This window comes from Pituophis catenifer, unplaced genomic scaffold, assembly GCF_029215685.1.
Source record: "Pituophis catenifer annectens isolate HBS135680 unplaced genomic scaffold, rPitCat1.0.hap2 SCAF_3, whole genome shotgun sequence".
Lineage (NCBI taxonomy): Eukaryota > Metazoa > Chordata > Lepidosauria > Squamata > Colubridae > Pituophis > Pituophis catenifer.
The window spans coordinates 182,939,353-182,960,271 of NW_027256883.1; the positions used below are offsets into that span (position 1 = coordinate 182,939,353).

Sequence of the window (20,919 nt, forward strand, 5' to 3'; positions counted from 1 at the left end):
CCTTTTACATGAGATTAATTCTGTAGCCTTCTGAATATTATCAGTGATTACTAAAGCACACAAGTATGTGGATATTATGGTCATTTAAACTGAGAGGAAAACAAAGTGACCAAGATGAACATTCTGAATAATGATGATGATGATGATGTCATTAGAAATAGTAGTGACTGGCAGCAGGCATGCCCTGGCATTGAGCCTAGAATAGGGGTTAGTTTATGTTACCTGAAAATGTTGCAAATCCTTCCTTCAGCAGTCACCTCAAGGGGATGAAATAAAGAAGAATCTCATTTCCCTCCCAGAATGAATATGGTGGGAAAAAGAAATGATATGGAGTTTGTACTGGAAGAGAAAAGGATATTTGATCTCAATTTCCTCTCTCTACTGCAGTGTTTATCAAAGTTGGCAACTTTAATACATGTGGACTTCAAATCCCAGTTCTAAGTAGTTTCTGTATCTCTTTTTTTAATGCTGCCTTTGTTTCATTCTGGAAGTTTAATCTGTTTTCCACTACTTTTTCATACAGGCCATATACATTATTTTCCTGTACTTGCTCTACTTTCTTCTTCCCTTTCCTTCTATGTTCATTTTTCCCAAAATACCCTTTTGACAAAAAGTGACTCATTCAGACTCATCATCCTTGTATCCGCTGCCAGTTCTCTAAGTCTTTCATCATAAACATTCAAATTAAGTTTTTCATTCAAATAAATGTTTGTTCCTTTTCCATGTATACATATGAATAAATGTACAAGTAGTTCTCAATTAATGACCATTTGTTCAACACCATTGAAATTATGGTGGTGCTAAACAAATGGTATCAAACGTTAGGGCTGCTATAATGCACACATATACACACACCAGCTGTCCACCCACACATACAGTTATAGGAGTGTTTTAAAACCGTACCCGCCTATCTCCCCCCATATTTACCTGTTTGGATTTCTCAGAGATAGCTGTAGTGTTGAAGTAGAGGCCCAGTTTTAGCTGGCTGCCATTGCCTCTCGGCCTCTTATTCAGTCCAGTGCCATTATGCTTCTGTCAAAGAATGCTACCTCAAGCTCCATGTCATGACCAGCCATGCCAGCACCTCAGCAAACAGTTCTAGCCATTTGCTGTTTGGCTGCTCTTTGCAGGCCCAGCTACATCCAGATAATCTTTAGCTTCTTGACTGGTCTGGTCCTATGCAAGGCAGCTGCTGGCTATGCCGAGCCTTTTTTCCAAAGTTACTTATACCATTCTTCAAATAATACATTTCATTCTCGTGATACTTTTGAAGGCCTTACAACCAGCAGTGAAATCCAGCCGGAGCTATCCGGATCGCACGAACCGGTAGTGCCGGCGGCGAGAGGCTCCGTCCACCCATGGGGCATCATTACGTCCCATTTTTGACCCTCTGCACATGTGCAGAAGAGGTGCACACACTCACACTCCCGAACCGGTAGTGAAGGTAAATGCATTTCACCGCTGCTTACAACACATCACTAATGTATTTCATATCATCTTTTTTTGCACCAGTGCAGTTGGACTGATATAAACTGTAATCTCTAACTGCTGGCTTGGGATCTCTGTTCATGGGTCAGCTAGGGCGTCCATTTGCATGCCAACCAGAGCTTCTCTTTGTGCCCTAACTAAGATCTTGTTTCATGAAAAAAGACCTGGTTATGCTGACATGAAAGGACCCTTCTAACCAGGGGTTCCTTCTTTTCTGCCAGCATAGCTACGACCTTCTTTCATGCACCAGCAAAAGAAGCCTGGTGCATGAAGGAAGGACCCAGCTATGCCAGTGTGAAAGAAAAACCGTTCTAGTTGGGGCTGTCTTTCACACATTAGCAAAAGAATCCCAATGGGGCCAGGTGGTAACTGCAGGTAGATGAGCAGCCAAAAGGGGAGTGGTGGGAAGAAATACACAGGCAGGGAAAGTTCAAGAGGAGGCAGTCAGTCCTTTACCTTACCAAGGGTCGGGGCTGGGAGGGATTAAGCTGGGAATGGTTTGGATTGGGATGGATGATGACCAGTAGGATTCGATTTTACAATGACAACAAAGATAGTTGGGATTCCCGTTGCTATATGATGTAATCAGGTGACATCACTTTATGACCCCTTTGCTTAGTGATGGGAATTTCAATCCCAGTTACTATCATTAACCAAGGACTATCTGTATATCATATATTCATGGGAAGGTCTTCTATTTTAATAGCCAATAATGACAAATCAAGTAATGTGCACATCTGTAATTGAACCTTTCTTTAAGATAGCAACTAAAATGTATGGTGTATATAATTGTTTTAGATTAATCACATAGATAAAGAACAGTGCTGGGTCAATAAGTTATCAAAAGTAAAGGATGTTCAAGGGAACATCTGTAAAAGTAATTGTATATTTGCATTGTATTTTGGGAACAAAGTTGAGAAAGTTACCTGGCATGCATGTCCTTAAACTACTCCCAGTTATCGTGTGGGTTTTTTCTCCCCAGTTCAAGATCAAATATTATATTTCTTCTAAAATAAAAGTGATTGAAGGGGGAAAAAATAATATATTTTTTCTTGACTCTTTGACAGGCAACTGGAGAGAAGAGACCTTTGACAGATCTGGGCAAGAAACCCAAAAACCAAAAGAAGAAGAAAAAGAAGGATCCTAATGAACCCCAGAAGCCAGTGTCTGCCTATGCCCTCTTCTTCAGAGACACACAAGCAGCTATTAAAGGACAAAATCCCAATGCTACCTTTGGGGATGTGTCAAAAATCGTTGCGTCAATGTGGGATAGTTTAGGAGAAGAACAAAAGCAGGTGAATGTTTTTTCCCTATCCAGTTACTGCTTCCCACCCCCCCCTTGATAATGTCATATTTTATTTTCATTTATCTGATACATTATATGCCCACTCTATTTCTTAAGATGGTAGTGATAGTTGTTTTACTAATTAAGCTATTTTCTGCAGCAGTAAAATTATCAATTATCTTTTCTTCCACATACCTCCATCTTATATTAAAGCTAACATTTTCAGTAAAAGTATTGCCTGAAAAAGCCTTAGGGGTTTTGAGCAGCTTGTAAATTTTAGTAAAACCACCCCCATTCCTGAGTGCATTTTTTCACTGAGTATGTCATTACTTGTCTTCTGGATGGTGATGATAGTTATTGTTGCAGGTTTATTTTGTTGTTTTTGTTACCAAAGCTATTTTCACACATAATTTTGTATTAGTTGGTTTATGCACTTTCTAGAAGCCTGCTTCCATTTCAAAACCAGACTATGCATTACACTGTAGTAAAAACACAGCTCTTTTTCCAAGACAATAATGGGTACCATGTAGTATTATATGGAGCAGAAATTTGTGAATCTTATAGTTGTTATTGTTAAACAGTGTATTAAAAGTTAATTATCTGTTATTTTTGATACATGTTCACAAATTGAAATGATGCATCCTTAAAGTTGTATCTTTTAAATGTGGACTTTGGAAATTGCTATTTTGAAATTGATCTCTTAAGTAGAAGTTATAAAAAATGTACATAATATTAGATTAGAAAAATGTTTTTTGTGAAGATTGGGAGACGTGTGAATGCAGAGACATCTTGATGGAAAGATGTGTATCCTGCATTTTTCAAGAATCCTTGTTGCATAGTTAAGCTCTTTTACAGTGCCACAGAATCACAGCTGAAGGGGGGGAGGCTGGACCTTCAGGACCATGCAATCAAGTCCAACTCCCTGCTCAGTGCTGGAGTTCAGATTGCAGCATCCCCAACAAATGTCTGTCAAGTGTGGCTTGAAGGCTTGAACATATACTGTGAAGAGAACCCAATCTTCTCCCTCTGTAATGGATTCTACAATCAAAGTTGACTTGTCATTAGGAAGTTTTCTTAAGTTGTAGCTGGAATCTGCCTCCTTGCAGCTTGACCCTTAGTCCACGTCCTGCAATATGGGATGACAGATAATAGTTTCTCCTCTCCAGGAATTTGAAGAATCTATAAAATGCTAATTGGTTTTAGTTTCTATTGCTTCATTAAATTGCAGAGGTAATTTTCACTGCAAGAGTTTTGCCATCTAAGAGCTGAATTAAGGTTTTAAGGAACCTTGAAAACTTATTTTTTTTTAAAAAAATGTATTATTCAGGAAATCTTATACTCACTCACCTAGAAACAGGAAGTAGAATCTCTAGGCATTTTATTGGCAATAAATGTGAAAATTATGTTTCCACATTTTGTTTATTTCAGTTTAGATGCTAACCCAAGTTTAAACCAAATCTGGGCAGCTCACAATATAAAATGCAATAGAAATGCTATACAAAATAAAACAAGATGGGGATCTGATTGTTTGATGCAAAAACCCATCCAACAGGGGACTCTATTCACCCTAGCCAAGTCCTGGGATAACTTGCAAGCTTGACAGAATGTAAACAAGGTGGGAGCCATGTAGATGTTCACCTAGGACACCAGAACTTTCCTTTCTTTTCCTTCTTGTAATCTGTTTTAAAGCATCCCTTTAAGCCTCTAAAGATTTTTAAGATTATGGAAAGGATTGGAGAAAGCAGCTCCATCAGTAGAAAGTACTCTGTATCCTTAAGAGCTGTCTCATCTTTTCTGTGGGTTGCAATGCACTGCTTGGTGATATTTTTTTTTTTTAAAGACACAAACATTTCCTGAGAGCCAAGATCCACCCACTGGAAGGGTTCCAAGAAACTGTATTTAGGGAAAACAGAAGCAGGTGGAGAAACCATTTAAAATTAAATTTGTGCTTTAAAATGGCTCTGTATTTTATGTAGCCTTGTGTTGAATGACAAATACCATATCTTCAATTTTAATGAACTTACCCTGTCTTTAAAAAAAATAATAATTTTCAAATTTTCTTCACTTTTGTGACTCATTGGCAAACAGTACTGATGATTCTCTATCATTCTTGGTCATGCATTGGTATTTTTATAGAATTACTTTTTGCTGCTAACTTGTCTCTATTGCCAGTCCTATTCACCCCACATTCCGATCTAACAGTAGAAACTTGATAGCTTTACAACTGCAAGAGATATATAGGAACTCCTTTGCTACTAGTTTTTTTTACTCTTAATGTTTAAGAATTGTTTCCATCTAATATAGTTGAGTGAGTTACTTCCTATTTGGGCCAGAAAGAGGTTTCTGTTCAAACTTCCACTTGTCCTGATTCAGCAAAGATAAAAAGAAATATATTTTGAATTCTGTTATCAGTGGAAAGTCTAAATTATACAAGAGGACTGCTTTCATTGTTTTTTCAAAACACTTAATCGTAAGATAGGGGACCTCAGGGACACATGTAGCATCAAAATAAGGGAGATTTATTAATATATTATGTACATAAAAATTTAAAATATAACATTTAAATTTCACTGAAAACATACCAATTAATTGTGTATTTGATAATTTCCCCATTAATTCTTAATTTTTTTCTGCAGTTCCATATTGGATATCCATATTGATTTTGTTATTTAATTTGTTCCAGCTTCCATTTCAGAGTCAGTGCCCTTAACTTGAATTAATACTTACTGTCTTCCAAACTGACCAAAATCTGACAAGCATGGGAGACAGATTCTTATTTATATGAGCATGTGGCAACCATTTATTTCCCAGAGAGTTAGTCTGAAAAGGAATAATAAAAAATAGATTGACAGACAATGTATAGTCTGTCCAACTCCCAATGACTCTGGGTGGCTTACAATTTAAAAAAAAAAAAAACCCTTCCAAAGGCAAAAGAAATAATAAGTGCTCCCCAAAGCAACATAGAACCAAAAAATGGATCTAAGGTGGCTCAGCCTTCACTCTGTTCCAAAATTAAGGAGAATAACCAAGATTACAGTAGATTTCTTCAGTTCTATATTCAGCTGAAGTTCCTATTTGGATATCACTGCTGAATTAATGAATAGATATCCTGAAAGAGAGAAATTATAGGATATCATCATTATTATCCTATAGCAAATCTCAGAAAGTGAACCTTCATGTTTTAGGGAATTTTACCTCAATTATTTTTGAAACAGCAAGAAACTATTGGATCCCCCACACAAATTACTTTTTCATGATTGTAAATTTGTAAAGCTTTGGTTTCACTTTATCATGCTGGAAATAATAATAGCTCTTGCCAGATAAATTAGTAGAGCTTGATTTGATTTAGGCCTAATTCAAACAACCACATTCATTGTATTACAATATGGAATAACCATTTCAGTTCAAGTAAGATATATGATCTTAAGTCAAAAGATATGTACTTTACATAAACACGATCCCAAATTTCACACAGCATCACCAGATGGGGAGAAAAACAGCCAGAGTGTTGATCCTTAGATGAACCCTTTGATCTCACTCCAGGGAATTCTAGATAACTGTTATTTATTCTATCCTGGAGAAATATCTTGGTAGAGGGCATGACTTTTACTTAGCAATTTTCTGGTCTGATCAGCATTCAGACATATGTTTCTCAGTTGCCCTATTGTATGTCTCAATGTGTACTTTTCACACTATATATTTTTACCTGTCTAATTTTTTTTCTTAACTGTTGGTAGATTTAGTTGATCTGAATCTCAGATTTGTATTCACATCCTAATTCATGCCATAAAATATACTGTGTGATCTTGTACTATTTCAGTATAACCATTAGATTTCTATGAGAATAAAAGATGATAAGCATATATTTGTTAAGGAAAGGCTGGATGACAAAGGCAATAAAATAGTAATGAGAAATACTACCAAGAGATAATGCCTACCGAACGAAAGCTGTGTCTTGGGATAGAGCTTTTTGTTCATGGGAACAAAGTGCTTTATTTAGGAATCTGGTGACTTAGTTTTCCTTATTCTTCAAGTCTCCCTTTGCTTTAAGCAGATTTAGTGAGAAATCAGTTTAAGACATGATTGATGGTGGGCATTAATGTCTTGAGGTTGGCTTAAAATTATAAACATATTTATATTTTGAGAAAAATGTTTTAAAATTATCACACTGAAGATTAATTTCTTGAGCCAACTGTGAACATTTGTACTTTGGTTTGCTGGCTGGAAGCTTTTGTATGAATCCTGCTAAATTCCTTTGATGTTCTTCCTGCATTCATGTTCAAAAGACTACCACATAAAGATTTAGGGATGGACAAGCAATAAGGAACACAAGGCTTGGTGCCACTGTATTTGTGAAATCAACAAACAGTATAAATAAGATCAGCTTATAATTATTACTGTTTTCATCCATTCATTTTTTTTTTGAACAACAACCTTTTAAGTAGCTTTCCGCAATTTCACTCTGTAATGAACCATTGTTTACATAAGGCAGCACAGTGTGGTGATCAAGGAAGATCTCTTCCCCCCTGAAGCAGCAGTAGTAGAAGAATTATCCAAACAATGAGATCAAAATGGCAGCTCTCAAAGCTAGGTGATAGATTAATATTAATTTGATGGATATTAAACTTGGCATTGATACTAACTAAAATGAGCTACCATGTATCCAGCAGATTTCTTGTTTATCACACAGAGGGATAAGACACTGTTTGTGTACACTTGAAGATCAAAGCTGGGGATATTTATCTGCTGTGGAACAGGTGCTGCTACTCCTACAAAGCAAATTTACTTTCTTTCCATTGATGAAGTAAACAAAGTAAAGATTACGTATTACATATTCTTCATTGCAGTTTTATTGTTTGATATATTTCCCCCTTACTAAAAGGCAAACAGAAAGAGGAAGGAATTATGTTACTTATGCAAAGAAAAAATAATGCAGAGCTATGTTTAAAGCAGTTGTTACTATTGCTGCCATTTATTTGAATTTTTGCAAAAAAAAAATCAAAAGAATCTAATATTTTTGTTTGTCAGTTGGTGCTTCTCTCATATTGTTCCTTTCTCTTCTTCTCATCCCTGGCATTTTACAATGAATCTTCATTTTCTCGCTGACACACTTATATCTAAATTTCTCATTTCCTGCCTTTTTTATTTATATCTGTTGCTTGGTGATTTGATCATGCTGTGGAATACAGGATTAGCAATCTCTCCGTCCTTGGGTTTTCATCAAGGACACCTGTTCTGCAAGTTGCACAATTTCTTCCCTGCCTTAACCCTTTCAAGTATAGCTTCTGTGCAGAATATGCACAATTTTTTTCCTTGCCTTAACTCCTTCAATCATCAATCTTGTGCAGAAATGTATGTAGATGCTTATATGTGTGGGCATATATGGGAAGCTCACAACATTAATGTTTTTACCACTGTACTTTGACACAGGCTTTTCTAAGAGGCTTAGAGAAGAATCTAAAGAATATGTGTGTGCATGTGTGTGTAATACACACATATAAACACACATTCTTTTGACCTTACAAAAAATGTAGCAGCTGTTCCTGTGTAGATAGTTCTTATCTCACTAAAACATAACATGTTAATGATTGTTATCAGCCAAAGAAGTATCTCTAATAATCTACCTTCATCTCTTTCAACTTTCAAAGCTCATAAAATGCATTACCACCATAAAAATAGATTGGCCCCTCAATTCACAACATAGCAGATTTTAACTCTAGATTGAAATAATGCAAATAAAATTCTGCCCTGCTATGGGAAGAGAATTGGATTTTTTTAAATGCCATGTCTAAACAGAATCAAGAACATTAATTTTTGTTAACATTAGCTCCATCTAGAGGAACTGGGGTTACATGGTGATTTTCTAGACTGGCATGGCTCACACCAACAATCTTAATTCTACTTACAATTACATTCCGTAGAAATTCTAAACTTCATGACGTGTGCATGTAATATGAAGCCTGTAGTATACCAAGTCTAAACATTTCTTTCATTTCTCTTGTTGTGCACACGTTATAGCTTGTTAATTTCGTTTGCTTTTTTGATGTAATTCAAAACTCCACAGACACTTAAGAACTGTCTCCTAATACAACAGTTCAGATCTTTAATGAGCACATCATTTGTTTGCTTTAGATCCCAGTATTCAACCTCTCCCATTAAAAAGGGTATAAGCACTGCTAAAAGAGACTTTAGTCTGAACTTCAGACTTTAGTCTGAAACCTAGGATAAATACCAGTCACTGCAAACAGAATTGGAATGTACAGTTAAATGGTCCAACTGTCTTAAGACAACTTTGCATGTCCATGTTTTTCCCAGATTGGCATATTGATCTTATCCAAGTTCTATTTAATTTTCTCTTCTGGGTTTTTTCTTTCTTCCACAGCAAGGTATGAAAGGAGTAACTAGTGTTCATTTGAATGCCAGTGATACATTCTGTGGCACTGTGGACCTCAATAAAGCAACTCCCATCACTCTCTGCTAGAACAATAAAACATCCAAGACAATTAAGTTTAATGTAACTGGTTTAGACACCTCCTTACTCCACAGAGGAGGGGGGCCGCGGTGGCTCATGTGGTAAGACACTGGGCTTGCACATCTCTAAGGTCTGCAGCTCGTTGGTTCGATTCCCGTGTGTGAACAAACCGTGGAAGGGACAAGAAAGGAACCTCCCCAGTCTGCCTACTGGCAGTCAGGCACCCCACGGGTAAACAGATAAACCACCCAAAAAAATTTCCTTTCACAGAGGCAGCCAGCCACTTTGGTAATCCCTGGCTAACATGTGCCATACGCTAAACACCCCCCCAAAAAAAAACCCCAAAAAGCCCTCCAAAAAGAGTCTAGACAGTGTACAAAAAACCCCAACAGAATAAAAATATAACATAATACATATAAAAGAATAAATAGAATACTATAACTATAAAAGAATGAACAAGAACTGATGGCAGATCTGGCTAACCATATGGCACACACACATACATGCATGCCAGAAGGGTAAAGGTCACATAGATATCAGGTGGAATCTCATTCCAACTTATTTAAATGAATTCAGGTTTGGAAATAAAACCACTAGTTTGAGAGATCATCTTCACCTGGCATAGCCAATGGAAGTTATTGGGCATTATTGCAATTACTGTCTGATGTTACCACAGGGCACCAGCTTGGGAAGGACTATTGTAAGTAAGATGAAACATACATTTTTCTTTTCAGTACCTGGTACAAAAAATGATTGAAGACAAGTAGCCAATAGGAATACTTGCATATGTATTGGTTTTCAAGGAAGCTTAGTTTTTTTCATCAGTGTACTGATTGAAAAGCATTGCCAGAAAGCTATGCAACATCTGTTCATTCATTTTCCAGAATAATTTTTACAAGGTTATAGAAATGTGCAGCACTCTGAATTTCTTCTGAGGCTATATTTTTAAATCATAGATATGGTACTCATATCTCTAAAGTATAGCAATCAGTATTATTTAAATTATGTTTATATTAATACTTGTTTTTATATTTGCAAGCTTTAGATTTATTATTACTGACTCAGGGTGATTCCAAAATACTTTAAACCAAAGCCTTTACAATATCATTTAATTATTTATTAAATATTATTTGAAGAGGCTTTTTCTGCAAAAGATATGGCAATAGTAACTCTGAGATCGAGATACAAGCCTTCTTTTCACTTCAAACAAATTAAGGCTCTGAACATTCAAGTTCCATTCCAATTACAGAAATTGTTAATAGAAGATATGTGTAGAATTTTTTACTTTAATTCTTACCACTTTTCTATCCAATGGCATATCGGGTGCTTGGCCATGGAGAAGTCAAGTTGGTAGAAGTAGCAGTTGACCTCAAACTCTTATGAGAAGTATCAAATTAGGGCCTCTATAATGGACCAAGGTAGCTGGTATATTAATAGGAAGATAGTAGAAGTATTTATGGCACTATATTGTGGATAGGAAGCTGATTATGTCATGTTTTATTCAAACGAGAGCGATACAGCAGATGAATTGTCATATCCAAAATCCAGGAAATTTGTTATTCTTTAGTTACATTTAACATTTACCAGTAAAGAATGTGTATCATTTACTTAACACAGAGTGGTTCTGTGTACATCAGCAGGATTTGAAATAACACTCATATTTATTGTTTTTGAAATCTGAGCATTTTATTATGGCACAATTGCCAGTTTCTTTGCTAAACCACAAAAGCGTTAGGCCTGAAACTCTGGATTATGCTTCTATCAGCTGCAATTCCCTCCCCCATAATCAGTCACATGTTTGTCCTCCTTCTCAACACCCACCCAGTCCCTTAATGATTAATGAATCCCCCCCCCTCAATGAATAAGAAAAATAAACCCACGGGCATGGTAGATTATCTGGAAAACATGTAGAATATTTTTTAAATCTTTAGCTCTGATAAATGGCTGAAGTTAATGCTCTGTGGAAAAAGAAAGAGGGCCAATTCTGCCAGTATTTAAATGGATCTCACAGCTTTTACACAAATGGCTTTTAAGAAACCCTGCTAGGAATTGCTGTCCACATTTCACCTCAGATTTTCAAAGTGTCAAGTAGGCTTTAGTTACACATTTTTTCTTTTTAGTGAAAAAGGCCAAGTGGGTACTACAGCATGTAATGGTTTCTAAACAGGGTCACAGGTAAACCATATTAACATGTAGAAAGCTAAATTCATGTGCCAATGAATGGAAGCCTTGTCTCTGTGTCAATTAATACACTTATTAAACAGACATAGAAGTTGATACTCTGCCTTCCTCTTGATTTTTTTTCCATCTTGAAATCTTCCTAGCATTTATAGCTATGACAATGTTTACTATTTTTGGAACCATCCTATCAAGAAAAGAGTCAGACAGAGAACAATAAGTAATTAGTAATTGTTAGTAATTAGTAATTGGTTTTGTTATTCATATAAGAGAAGAAGGAAATACTTACAGTCCTTTGGAATTTACTCTGAACTTAACAAAAAATATGTAGTGTAATCTACATGAATGTAATAAAATGTATGTAAACAGTCTCATGCAACCTATAACCAAGAAGAAAGTATGGAAAGTTAATTCTTATACCCCTAGAACAGGATATTTATCATAAGACTCTCGATTAGGGATGCACAGTGGGAACAGTTAAGCCCCAAATAGGGCAGAATGGAAACCATCTTTTTTCATCAGGTCCAACCCAAGAACAACATAGAACAAACCAGCTAAAGTTTCATTCCTTATTTGCTCATAGTATATTAACAGAATCTTGCCATATTAAATCTACAGTACCCTAAAGTAAAGGATATACCTTGAGAGATTCTAGGGAATGGTTATCCTAACTCTCTTCCTCTGTCTCTGATCCAGCTCTGGACAATGTTGTCTCTTGTCTTGCCCCCTGCCCCCCGGAATGTGCTCCCTCTTTCATTGCAGTCATCATGCTACCTCTCCTTTGTAGACTCATTCCATCACATCTTTATTCTCCAGAAAGAAGGATACAACTCAAAAAAAGTTCTATGCAGCTGGCCTTTTAATCTCCAGCTTTCTTTCATGGACACTCTTTTTCAATCTTTGGAACTCTTCTCCCCACATCCAAAAAAATATATAGAATGCTGCCAATATAGGATGAGCAGAAACAAATTAAAACTAAACATCTGATGAATTTAAAGCAAAGATAAAATTTAAAAAATCATCCCTCAAACAAGATTTTATTCCTAAAGCCCTGGAAACAACAGCAATCCCTGACCTTTCCTTGTCTACAACCTTTCCCCAGAAAAAATAAAATAAAAAATAAATCCATATACACTTTTCATATATAGCTTATAGGTCACATTGCAATTCAAGCCTAAAAACCAATTTAAATGCTATTTAATATGCTGAGCAGTAGCTAAAACCTATTTTACCTTGCATGGCAGTATATTTGACTTGCAATGGTATTTTTACACAACTAGGCACAAAAACAGGTGCAAGGCCTGTTTGTAACCAGTGGATGAAAAGTATTTAGGAGCCTTAGGAGCAGAATCCATCATGCTGATTCTCATGACTTACCAGTGCTGAAGACCAAGCACAAGGATAACCCCACACCAGTGTAAATATTACCAGAGAGTATTACCATTACCACAGAGTGCAGGTGGTTACCAGTTTCTCCTAATATATTTTATATGCCAGCCAAAAGTAGATGTGCCTGATACTATATCAACTGCACAAGCTACCAATTAACTACTGAGCCAGGTTTAAGAATTTGGCTATAGCTATATAATTCAAATGTTAAGGAAAAGTAGGGCTGTGTGAATGGTATATTGGTAGCACTCAGCTCAAACACCACTTTTAATTGTCCTTAGCAGTTAATAGGAATAGCACTTAGTTATATACTGCTTCACAGTGCTTTACAACCCTCTCTAAGAGGTTTACAGAGTCAGCATATTGCCCCCAACAATCTGGGTCCTAATTTTATTGATCTTGGATGGAAAGCTGAGTCAACCTTGAGCCGGTGAAAATCAAACTGCCAAACTGCTGGCAGCCGGCAGTCAGCAGAAGTAGCCTGCAATACTGCATTCTAACCACTGTGTCACTACAGCTCTTTAATATTGAACATCTAATTACAATGATCAATAAATCAATTGCACATATTTCTTCTGAAGCCAATACAATGCAGCACAGAGGACAAGCAGGCAGCAGAACTTGGAAAGTTTGGTCAACAGGAAAAGATTAAAATAGCTTTTCCCTAGCCATTCCCAAAGCATATGTATAGTTATGCAGATAGTTACTTTAGTCTGGCAATATTCTATCGGTTGAAAACAATAAAGGAAACTACTCAGAAATAACTCCATATGTCGCTTTAGGTTTTTGACAATATCACAGATTCCAACATTACTGACTTTATGCTGTTGCATCTACACTATAGCTTCCCATAGAAAAATGTCAAGGATCTCAGCCAACTATTGATATTTGGAGATAAGGTCACCTTCCAAAAGTGCACTAGATATTTGTACATTTGATATGAATGCCGGGGACATTTGGAGAGGCCATGATGAATAATTTCTTTTTTCATTCTCACCCAGAAAGTTTTTTTTTTTTAAAGCTATGAAAAGGAATGCTTCAGCATTGGGGAGGGGGGAGATGAGGGGTTCATGTCAACTTCACACTCATGTAGTAAAGATGTCTCCTAATGTGAAGTCAGCTAACAAGAAACTTTAACTGAAATCATATTCACACTTTTTTCATCTTTGGGGTATGGGCATGTGGTTTCAATTTCCATAATTCTCAGCACTACTGGGAATTCTAGACATTTAACACATCTGGAGAGTAAAGACTGAGGAAGGCTGTGTTGTAAAAGGAAGTGTAGGCAAGGTGTAAGGGAAGGGAAAAACATTAACAGTGAGATTGTGTTCTCCTTGCATGGCTCTTGTTGGTTTTCTTAATGTTTTGCTATATATTTGTAAATTCATTCTGAATTTAAAACCATCAGCTATTGGTGAAAAGGTTTCTTCTAATTTCTTACATTGAGGGGATAAATTGTGTACAAAATTTAGTTTTCAAAGCTAATTCTTCTGAGTGTAACTAAACTTTTAAGAAAGAAACAAAAGTAGAAATGTATTAACTGAGAAACTTAATCTCTTGGGAGACTTCTTCAAAATTGAGATGAGTTTTTTGAATCTCATATTGGTCTCACTTATTAACCACAAGGCAGTTTTTCCTGTTAAGCTTGGAAACTTCAATTTAAACCACATATAATCTATTTTTTTTATCTTATGTAATTTTATGTAAATCAAAGTGTCCCAATTGCTGGGATCTAATCAAATCAGAGCAGCTAGAAAAGATTTTCTTAATTTTTTAAAGTCTGTTTTCTTGAATTCAATTAGTTTGGTTAGCCACCAAGTGATAATATTCAGTTTTATTTGTAGTCTTCTTGTTAGTTATGTAAGGAAAAGCTTGATTTTATGTGTTTCTACCTTTGGATTAAGCATCTGCCACTTGTGAAGTTCAGAAATAACAACTATCTTTCCATGGAGAACAGTGCCTTCTCTTTCCCCAACTCAAAATAGCAAGCTTTATAGTAGTTGTTGTCTTTGGCCTTTTTTAGTACTTTCCCCTGTGGAATTGTAATGTCTCTACAAATAGATATACTATAAGTGAAATTGCAAAGTAGCAGTTTTGGATCTGATCTGAAGACACAAAGCCATTACCTTGGCACATTGGTCTTTTCATTTTCAAAAATAGAATTCTCAAAATTATTGAAAAGACTTGCATGTATTGTGAGCATAAAATGTGCTATTGCTTTAATACTACAGTACTTTCTGCCCACACTCACATAGAGCATCTGCATGCAGCCTCTCAAAAACCATCTCATAAGTGCCCTCAGAATTTGACTTGAGAAATGAAAGCTACCATTAGAAAAAGTGATGCAAAGCTTCCTGGGTGAATGAAAGCTAACTTCTGCTACTTTGGAATCCTTTTGTTTGGATAGACTGGAATTAAACATCTTTTTTTTAAATTTACCCTTTATGTTTTTAGACTAATGAACAACTTGTGGAAATAAAAAATAATATTCTAATATTTAGCTATTGTGAGATAGAGGCTGGGATGAATAACACTATATAGTTTTTTTTTTTTTTACAGTGACAGATTGTATATTGATCACCTTTTTTTAAAAAAACTGCTCAATTCTATTCACTTAAATGAATTTTTATTTATTCCATATATATGACTAAGTACGTAAATACCATTATGATATTTATGCATATGTAGCAGTGGTGGGTTCCAACTGGTGTTACCACTGGTTCTCTTCGTGCACACCCTTAATAATGGTAGTATAACATGGGGGCGGGCAGGAGGGCCCAGCTCCCAGTCAAAGAGAACCGGTTCGGTGATGTCACAACATCACCACTACCGGCTCGCCTGAACCGGCTCGAACAGGGAGCAACTCACCACTGATATGCAGGCTAAATAAATGCGGAATGGCTCAGCAACCATGCTCTATTTTGGTAATATTTTGTAATGCACAAGAACAAGATTCCAGATTAACACATTCATAACAGTAAGGATATAATACTTTAATATATTTCAATGGAAGTGTTTGGGACAAACCATTGATCTTCAACTGCTTCAATGGAGAGGGTATGTCTTCTGAGAGTATGTCTTTATTGCTACAATTGTAGCAATAAAGCTACAATTGCAGCTTTATTTATGTTTGTCAAAGATATTTTGCCTGTTGTAATGAGTTGGTCCAAAATGTGGTTTTCAGAGGCAGGATTGTGGCAAAGATAACTTTCAATCCATTCGATCCACTGTTGTTCCTGTCTTTCTGGCAATCCTAATTTGGCCAACCATGTGCATCTTTGAAATTAGCATAGTTGGTTTCGTAAGTATATGGATTCCTTAAGATCACATTATTATAATTATATATCAATGAGAAATCATAGCTGTCAGTTCCTTAGCTGCTGTTGGTCTTCATTTGTACTGAGTTTCTTCACAAAAACTTGGGATATGATAATTTATCAGTGTAGGATATGTATGGATCCCACAGATGGAAATTTTGTCAATGTGCAGATTTTCTAAGTATCATCCAAGGCTTTTTCATATGCCACCTAGTGTGCCAATCGCTACTGGGACCATAATTGCTGCTTTATGCCATAATCTTTCAACTGAAATTTTCAGATCTTGATACTTTGTGATCTCTCCAGTTCTTTTTCTTCCTGGTATTGCCACATCAATTATCCATATTTTTTTTTTCTTTTCAGCCAGTTAAATATGGTATATTATGCACCAAGACTATTCAGTTTGTATTTGGAAATCCCACACTATTTTAATATGCCCATTTTTAACTATCTTTTAATCAGATTTTCCAATGAATCGTTTTGGCAACTGTGTATGTTGTTGTTTATAATCTCTCTGTGCAATCTTCTTGTATGAAATGACTATTTTTTATTGTTTCTTCTGTTTCTTTGTACAATCTGGATTTGGAATCATTTGATTATTTTTCAATTCTGGCCTTAATTGCATTAGTTTGAATAGCTTGCTTTTGAGCAACCAAATCAAGCTTTCAGTTTCTTTTTTTAATGTTACAGTTATAAGCTACTGCCGGTTTTTATTATTATCCACTTTCCCCTCAATTTTTTGTAGAAGTTGGCCATATATTGGGTTTCCTTGCCAGCATTGTTTCCTATACATTCAGGAAATTCCAATTTTTAACTTGCACTAGTGTTTGTTCATGACTGTCTTTTACATAATCAGCCAATCCATGCTTTTCTTCTTCAAATATTTTGTTTGACTGACTGAAAGAAAACCTCTGTTTCCATTTCTATGAGCCAAGTATAGTATCACTAGGGGAATGTTGTACACAGTGAATTGGGGTTTGGGGGGGTTTTTTGGTCCAAAATGTGCAGTTCAGCTTGTGTCCACTTAATAATTCAAGTATTGTATCCTTTCACAAGTATGACCCAGGCTTTGCTGGTGTTTCCACAGTTCAATTTTATCTAGCAATATTCTCTCTGATTGGATGTATTATTTACTAATCACATTTGTTTATGCTTGATGTTACCCAGTTGTAAAATGTCCAAATACTTATAGGCTTTATCTTGATGGCTTCTCTGGTTTGGTAATTCAGCATTCCCGTTCTATTGTTGTTTGTGACCAAATTATTGCTACTGTAGCACATTTCTCTAGGCCACATTCCATTGTCACATTTGTGCTAAAACTTCTTATAGTATTTGTCAGTGACTGGGTTTTTACTTCTTTTTTATTTTCCATAAAGCTTCAGATCATCCTTAAAAAGCAAATGTCAGAGTTTATTAGCCTTTTTTGCTGTTTGATAGCCAACGTTTATTTTCTTCAAAATCATTAAAAGTGATGTAGCAATGACAATAAAAAAATTGATAATGAGTTACTCTGGAAGATGCCCCTCGTAATGTTGACAAGCCCATATTTTTTATTTCCAACCACTAATTCTGTCTACCAGTTCATAATTTTTTTTCTATAAATATTCTAATGTTTTAATGATATCAGTTGTTTTCAAATATTTGATGATCCAACTGTGTGGAAATGAATCAACAAAAGATAATCATGTAATTTTCACTAATGCACAATCCACTCCTGCAAGCAATTTATTCCTAAATCACAATATCAGGTCTTCGGTCCACTTAGTTGGGGCCATGAATTTATCTTTCCAAGTTGAAGGACTTGGAAGTGATAAGAATGTGGAGAGATCTATTTCTGTTCTCTACACATCAATTTGATGTAATGATTATGTAGTTCAAAAGAATATGGATACTAAAAATATTACATCCTATCATAAAATCAATTTGCTATAATATGTAAATGGATAATCTATGTACAGTATCAAGTATCCTGGGAATTACATTCATTTGAGAATGCTTACCTAATCCACATACTTGTTGAATATCTTATTTAAATTTAATGTAAGTATTTGAGAAATGTCACATGGAATATAAATACCTAAAAGTTAATAATATCAATAAACATACAAAAATTATAATTACCTGTTGATATCAACACCTTCTTAGCAATCACATAACATAGCATCTCAATTTATTAATCAAGTGCTTCAGAGCCAGAATCAAAGTATGATCAGAAACAAAGAATAAAATATCTCTAGCATACAGTATCAATTTATATGCTAATGAATTATGCAAAAAATAATCCCATATTTTATTTATTTATTTATTTATTTATTTATTTATTTATTTATTTATTTATTTATTATACCACCCTTCTCCCAGAAGGGACTCAGGCGGTGAACAGCCAAAATTAAAAATACATACATTACAAAAGTTACGATAATTAAAAAGAATTCAATCATTGGCTTCCCAATTTAAAACCCCCAAGTCTATAAAATTTAAATCCCAATTAAGAACCATTTAGGATAGGCCAGCTTGGTGGAATAAGTAAGTCTTCAGGGCCTTACAGAAGGTCCGGAGGTCCGGGATCGGTCGTATTCCAGGAGGCAGCTTGTTCCACAGGGCGGGTGCCCCCACAGAGAAGGCTCTCTCCCTGGGGGCCGCCAGCCGACATTACCTGACCGATGGCACCCTGAGGAGGCCCTCTCTGTGAGAGCATATTGGCTGGTGGGAGGCTATCGGTAGCAGCAGGCGGTCTCGCAAATATCCTGGCCCTAAGCCATGGAGCGCTTTAAAGATGAGAACCAATACCTTAAAGCGCACCCGGAAGACCACCGGCAACCAATGCAGCTCGCGCATGAGAGGTATTACATGGGAGCGCCACGTCGCTTCCATAATCACCCGCGCGGCCACATTCTGCACCAGCTGGAGCCTCCGGGTGCTCCTCAAGGGGAGCCCCATGTAGAGAGCATTGCAGTAGTCCAGGCGTGACGTGACGAGGGCATGAGTGACCGTGCTCAAGGAGTCCCAATCCAGAAAGGGGCGCAACTGGCGTATCAGGCAGACTTGATAACCCCCCCCAGCCATGGCCGTCATATGCTCTTCTAAAGACAGCCGTGTGTCCAGGAGGACACCCAAGTTGCGAGCCCCCTCTGTGGGGGTCAGTGACTCGCCCCCAATAGCCAGCGATGGCACCAGCTGGCTATATCGGGACGCCGGTATCTACAGCCACTCGGTCTTGGAAGGGTTGAGTCCCCATCCAGACCCGCACGGCCTCCAGACACTGGGACATCACTTTGAGGGCATCATTGGGGTGGTCTGGGGTGGAGATGTACAGCTGAGTGTCATCAGCGTACAGATGGCATCGCACCGCAAAACCACGGATGAGCTTGTCTAGTAGAACAGGCAAACAGTTCTAAACAAATATAAAAAATCAAAATGGATATCCTTATCTGGTATTTCAGTAAAGTGAAAAACTAGATTAAGGCAGCCATTGATTTAGACTTAAAGCTGTGTACAAAAACTGGACCCATTTTATAAATCCTATGGGAAATCCATTGCTAAGGTAATTTAGCTATGATAATATACTATCTATAGATTTCATTGGAAGCTTTGTCTGCAAGTAATAGGATTGTGGCTTTGTCTTTTCCATCTTTACTCAAATCAATAACATTAACATTAACAGCCAAATATTATCTGATCTATGTCAAGTTTGATTATTCTTGACAATTGAAGCAATCACTTGCTGATGTCTGTTGGGTAAAATATCAGTTAAGACTTTAATCAGTTAAATAGGATGTTAGCACCTACTGTATGATCTTTACCAGATATAACATGACATATGCATCATATTTCATTCATTAAATGAAAAGGATAACAGTCCAGTTTTAAAAAATATCATCAGATAAAATTGATAGCGTTTGGATAAAATGTATCAACAAATATTTTTTATCATTCCGCAAGAAATCCATAAAGTCCTGTTACATTATCATTACTCTATTTTTTTCTTTCTGTTCAATAATGTCCAATTTTTAGAGACGGCCTGGATTGCCCTGCAGTTTTCTTGGCAAGGTTTTTCAGAAGTGGTTTGTATTGCCTCCTTCCTAGGACTGAGAGAAAGTGATTGGCCCAACTGCCCAAAAGTCACCCAGCTGGCTTTTTGCCTAAGGCAGAACTAGAACTCACTGTTTCCTGGTTTCTAGACTGATGCCTTAACCAGTACATCAAACTAGCCTTTACTGATAACCAAAAGTAAAAATCAGTCAAAAAGCAATTAATAATTAGTTTGTTTGTAGAATACTCTTTCTAAATTTGATGTCTCCATGCCAATTCTAAAATACCATTTTAACTTGTGCAAGCAATAGGAAACTTCCATGATAAACCGAGCTATATTTTTAATCTCTATTTGTTTTCTGGTACTTTTGATTTCAGTCTGAATTTCTGTTTTTGGAAAAAGCATATAAAATTCACTTTCATATCACCTATATACACAGATTGGATTTATAATAAACCTAGCACAGATCCCTTGGGCAATATGCAAGACATAAACAAGTGTACAATCAGAGCAGTATCATCCTGTTTCTCTTGTTTAATTAATATTTTCTTCTTGGGCTTTTCAGGCATATAAAAGGAAAACTGAAGCAGCAAAGAAGGAATATCTCAAAGCTCTGGCAGCCTATCGGGCCAGCTTGGTTTCCAAGGTAACAGACTATGCTTCATATATGAATTTCGATGGTTGTAGCAATGATAAATTAGTTGCAACTCAGGGACATCTCTGGGGAAGAGCAAGTTTGTAAGAAACACACTATAAC

The 20,919-nt window shown here is 36.3% G+C and overlaps 1 protein-coding gene across 1 annotated transcript in view; it reads left to right on the plus strand.

Annotated features, from left to right (window-relative positions):
* Positions 1-20,919, plus strand: part of TOX2 (TOX high mobility group box family member 2) — a 244,018-nt gene that overhangs the window by 207,664 nt on the left and 15,435 nt on the right. The window contains exons 5-6 of the mRNA XM_070939940.1: positions 2,556-2,783; positions 20,728-20,808. Of these exons, the coding sequence (XP_070796041.1) occupies positions 2,556-2,783; positions 20,728-20,808 (309 nt within the window). The remainder of the gene's footprint in view (positions 1-2,555; positions 2,784-20,727; positions 20,809-20,919) is intronic.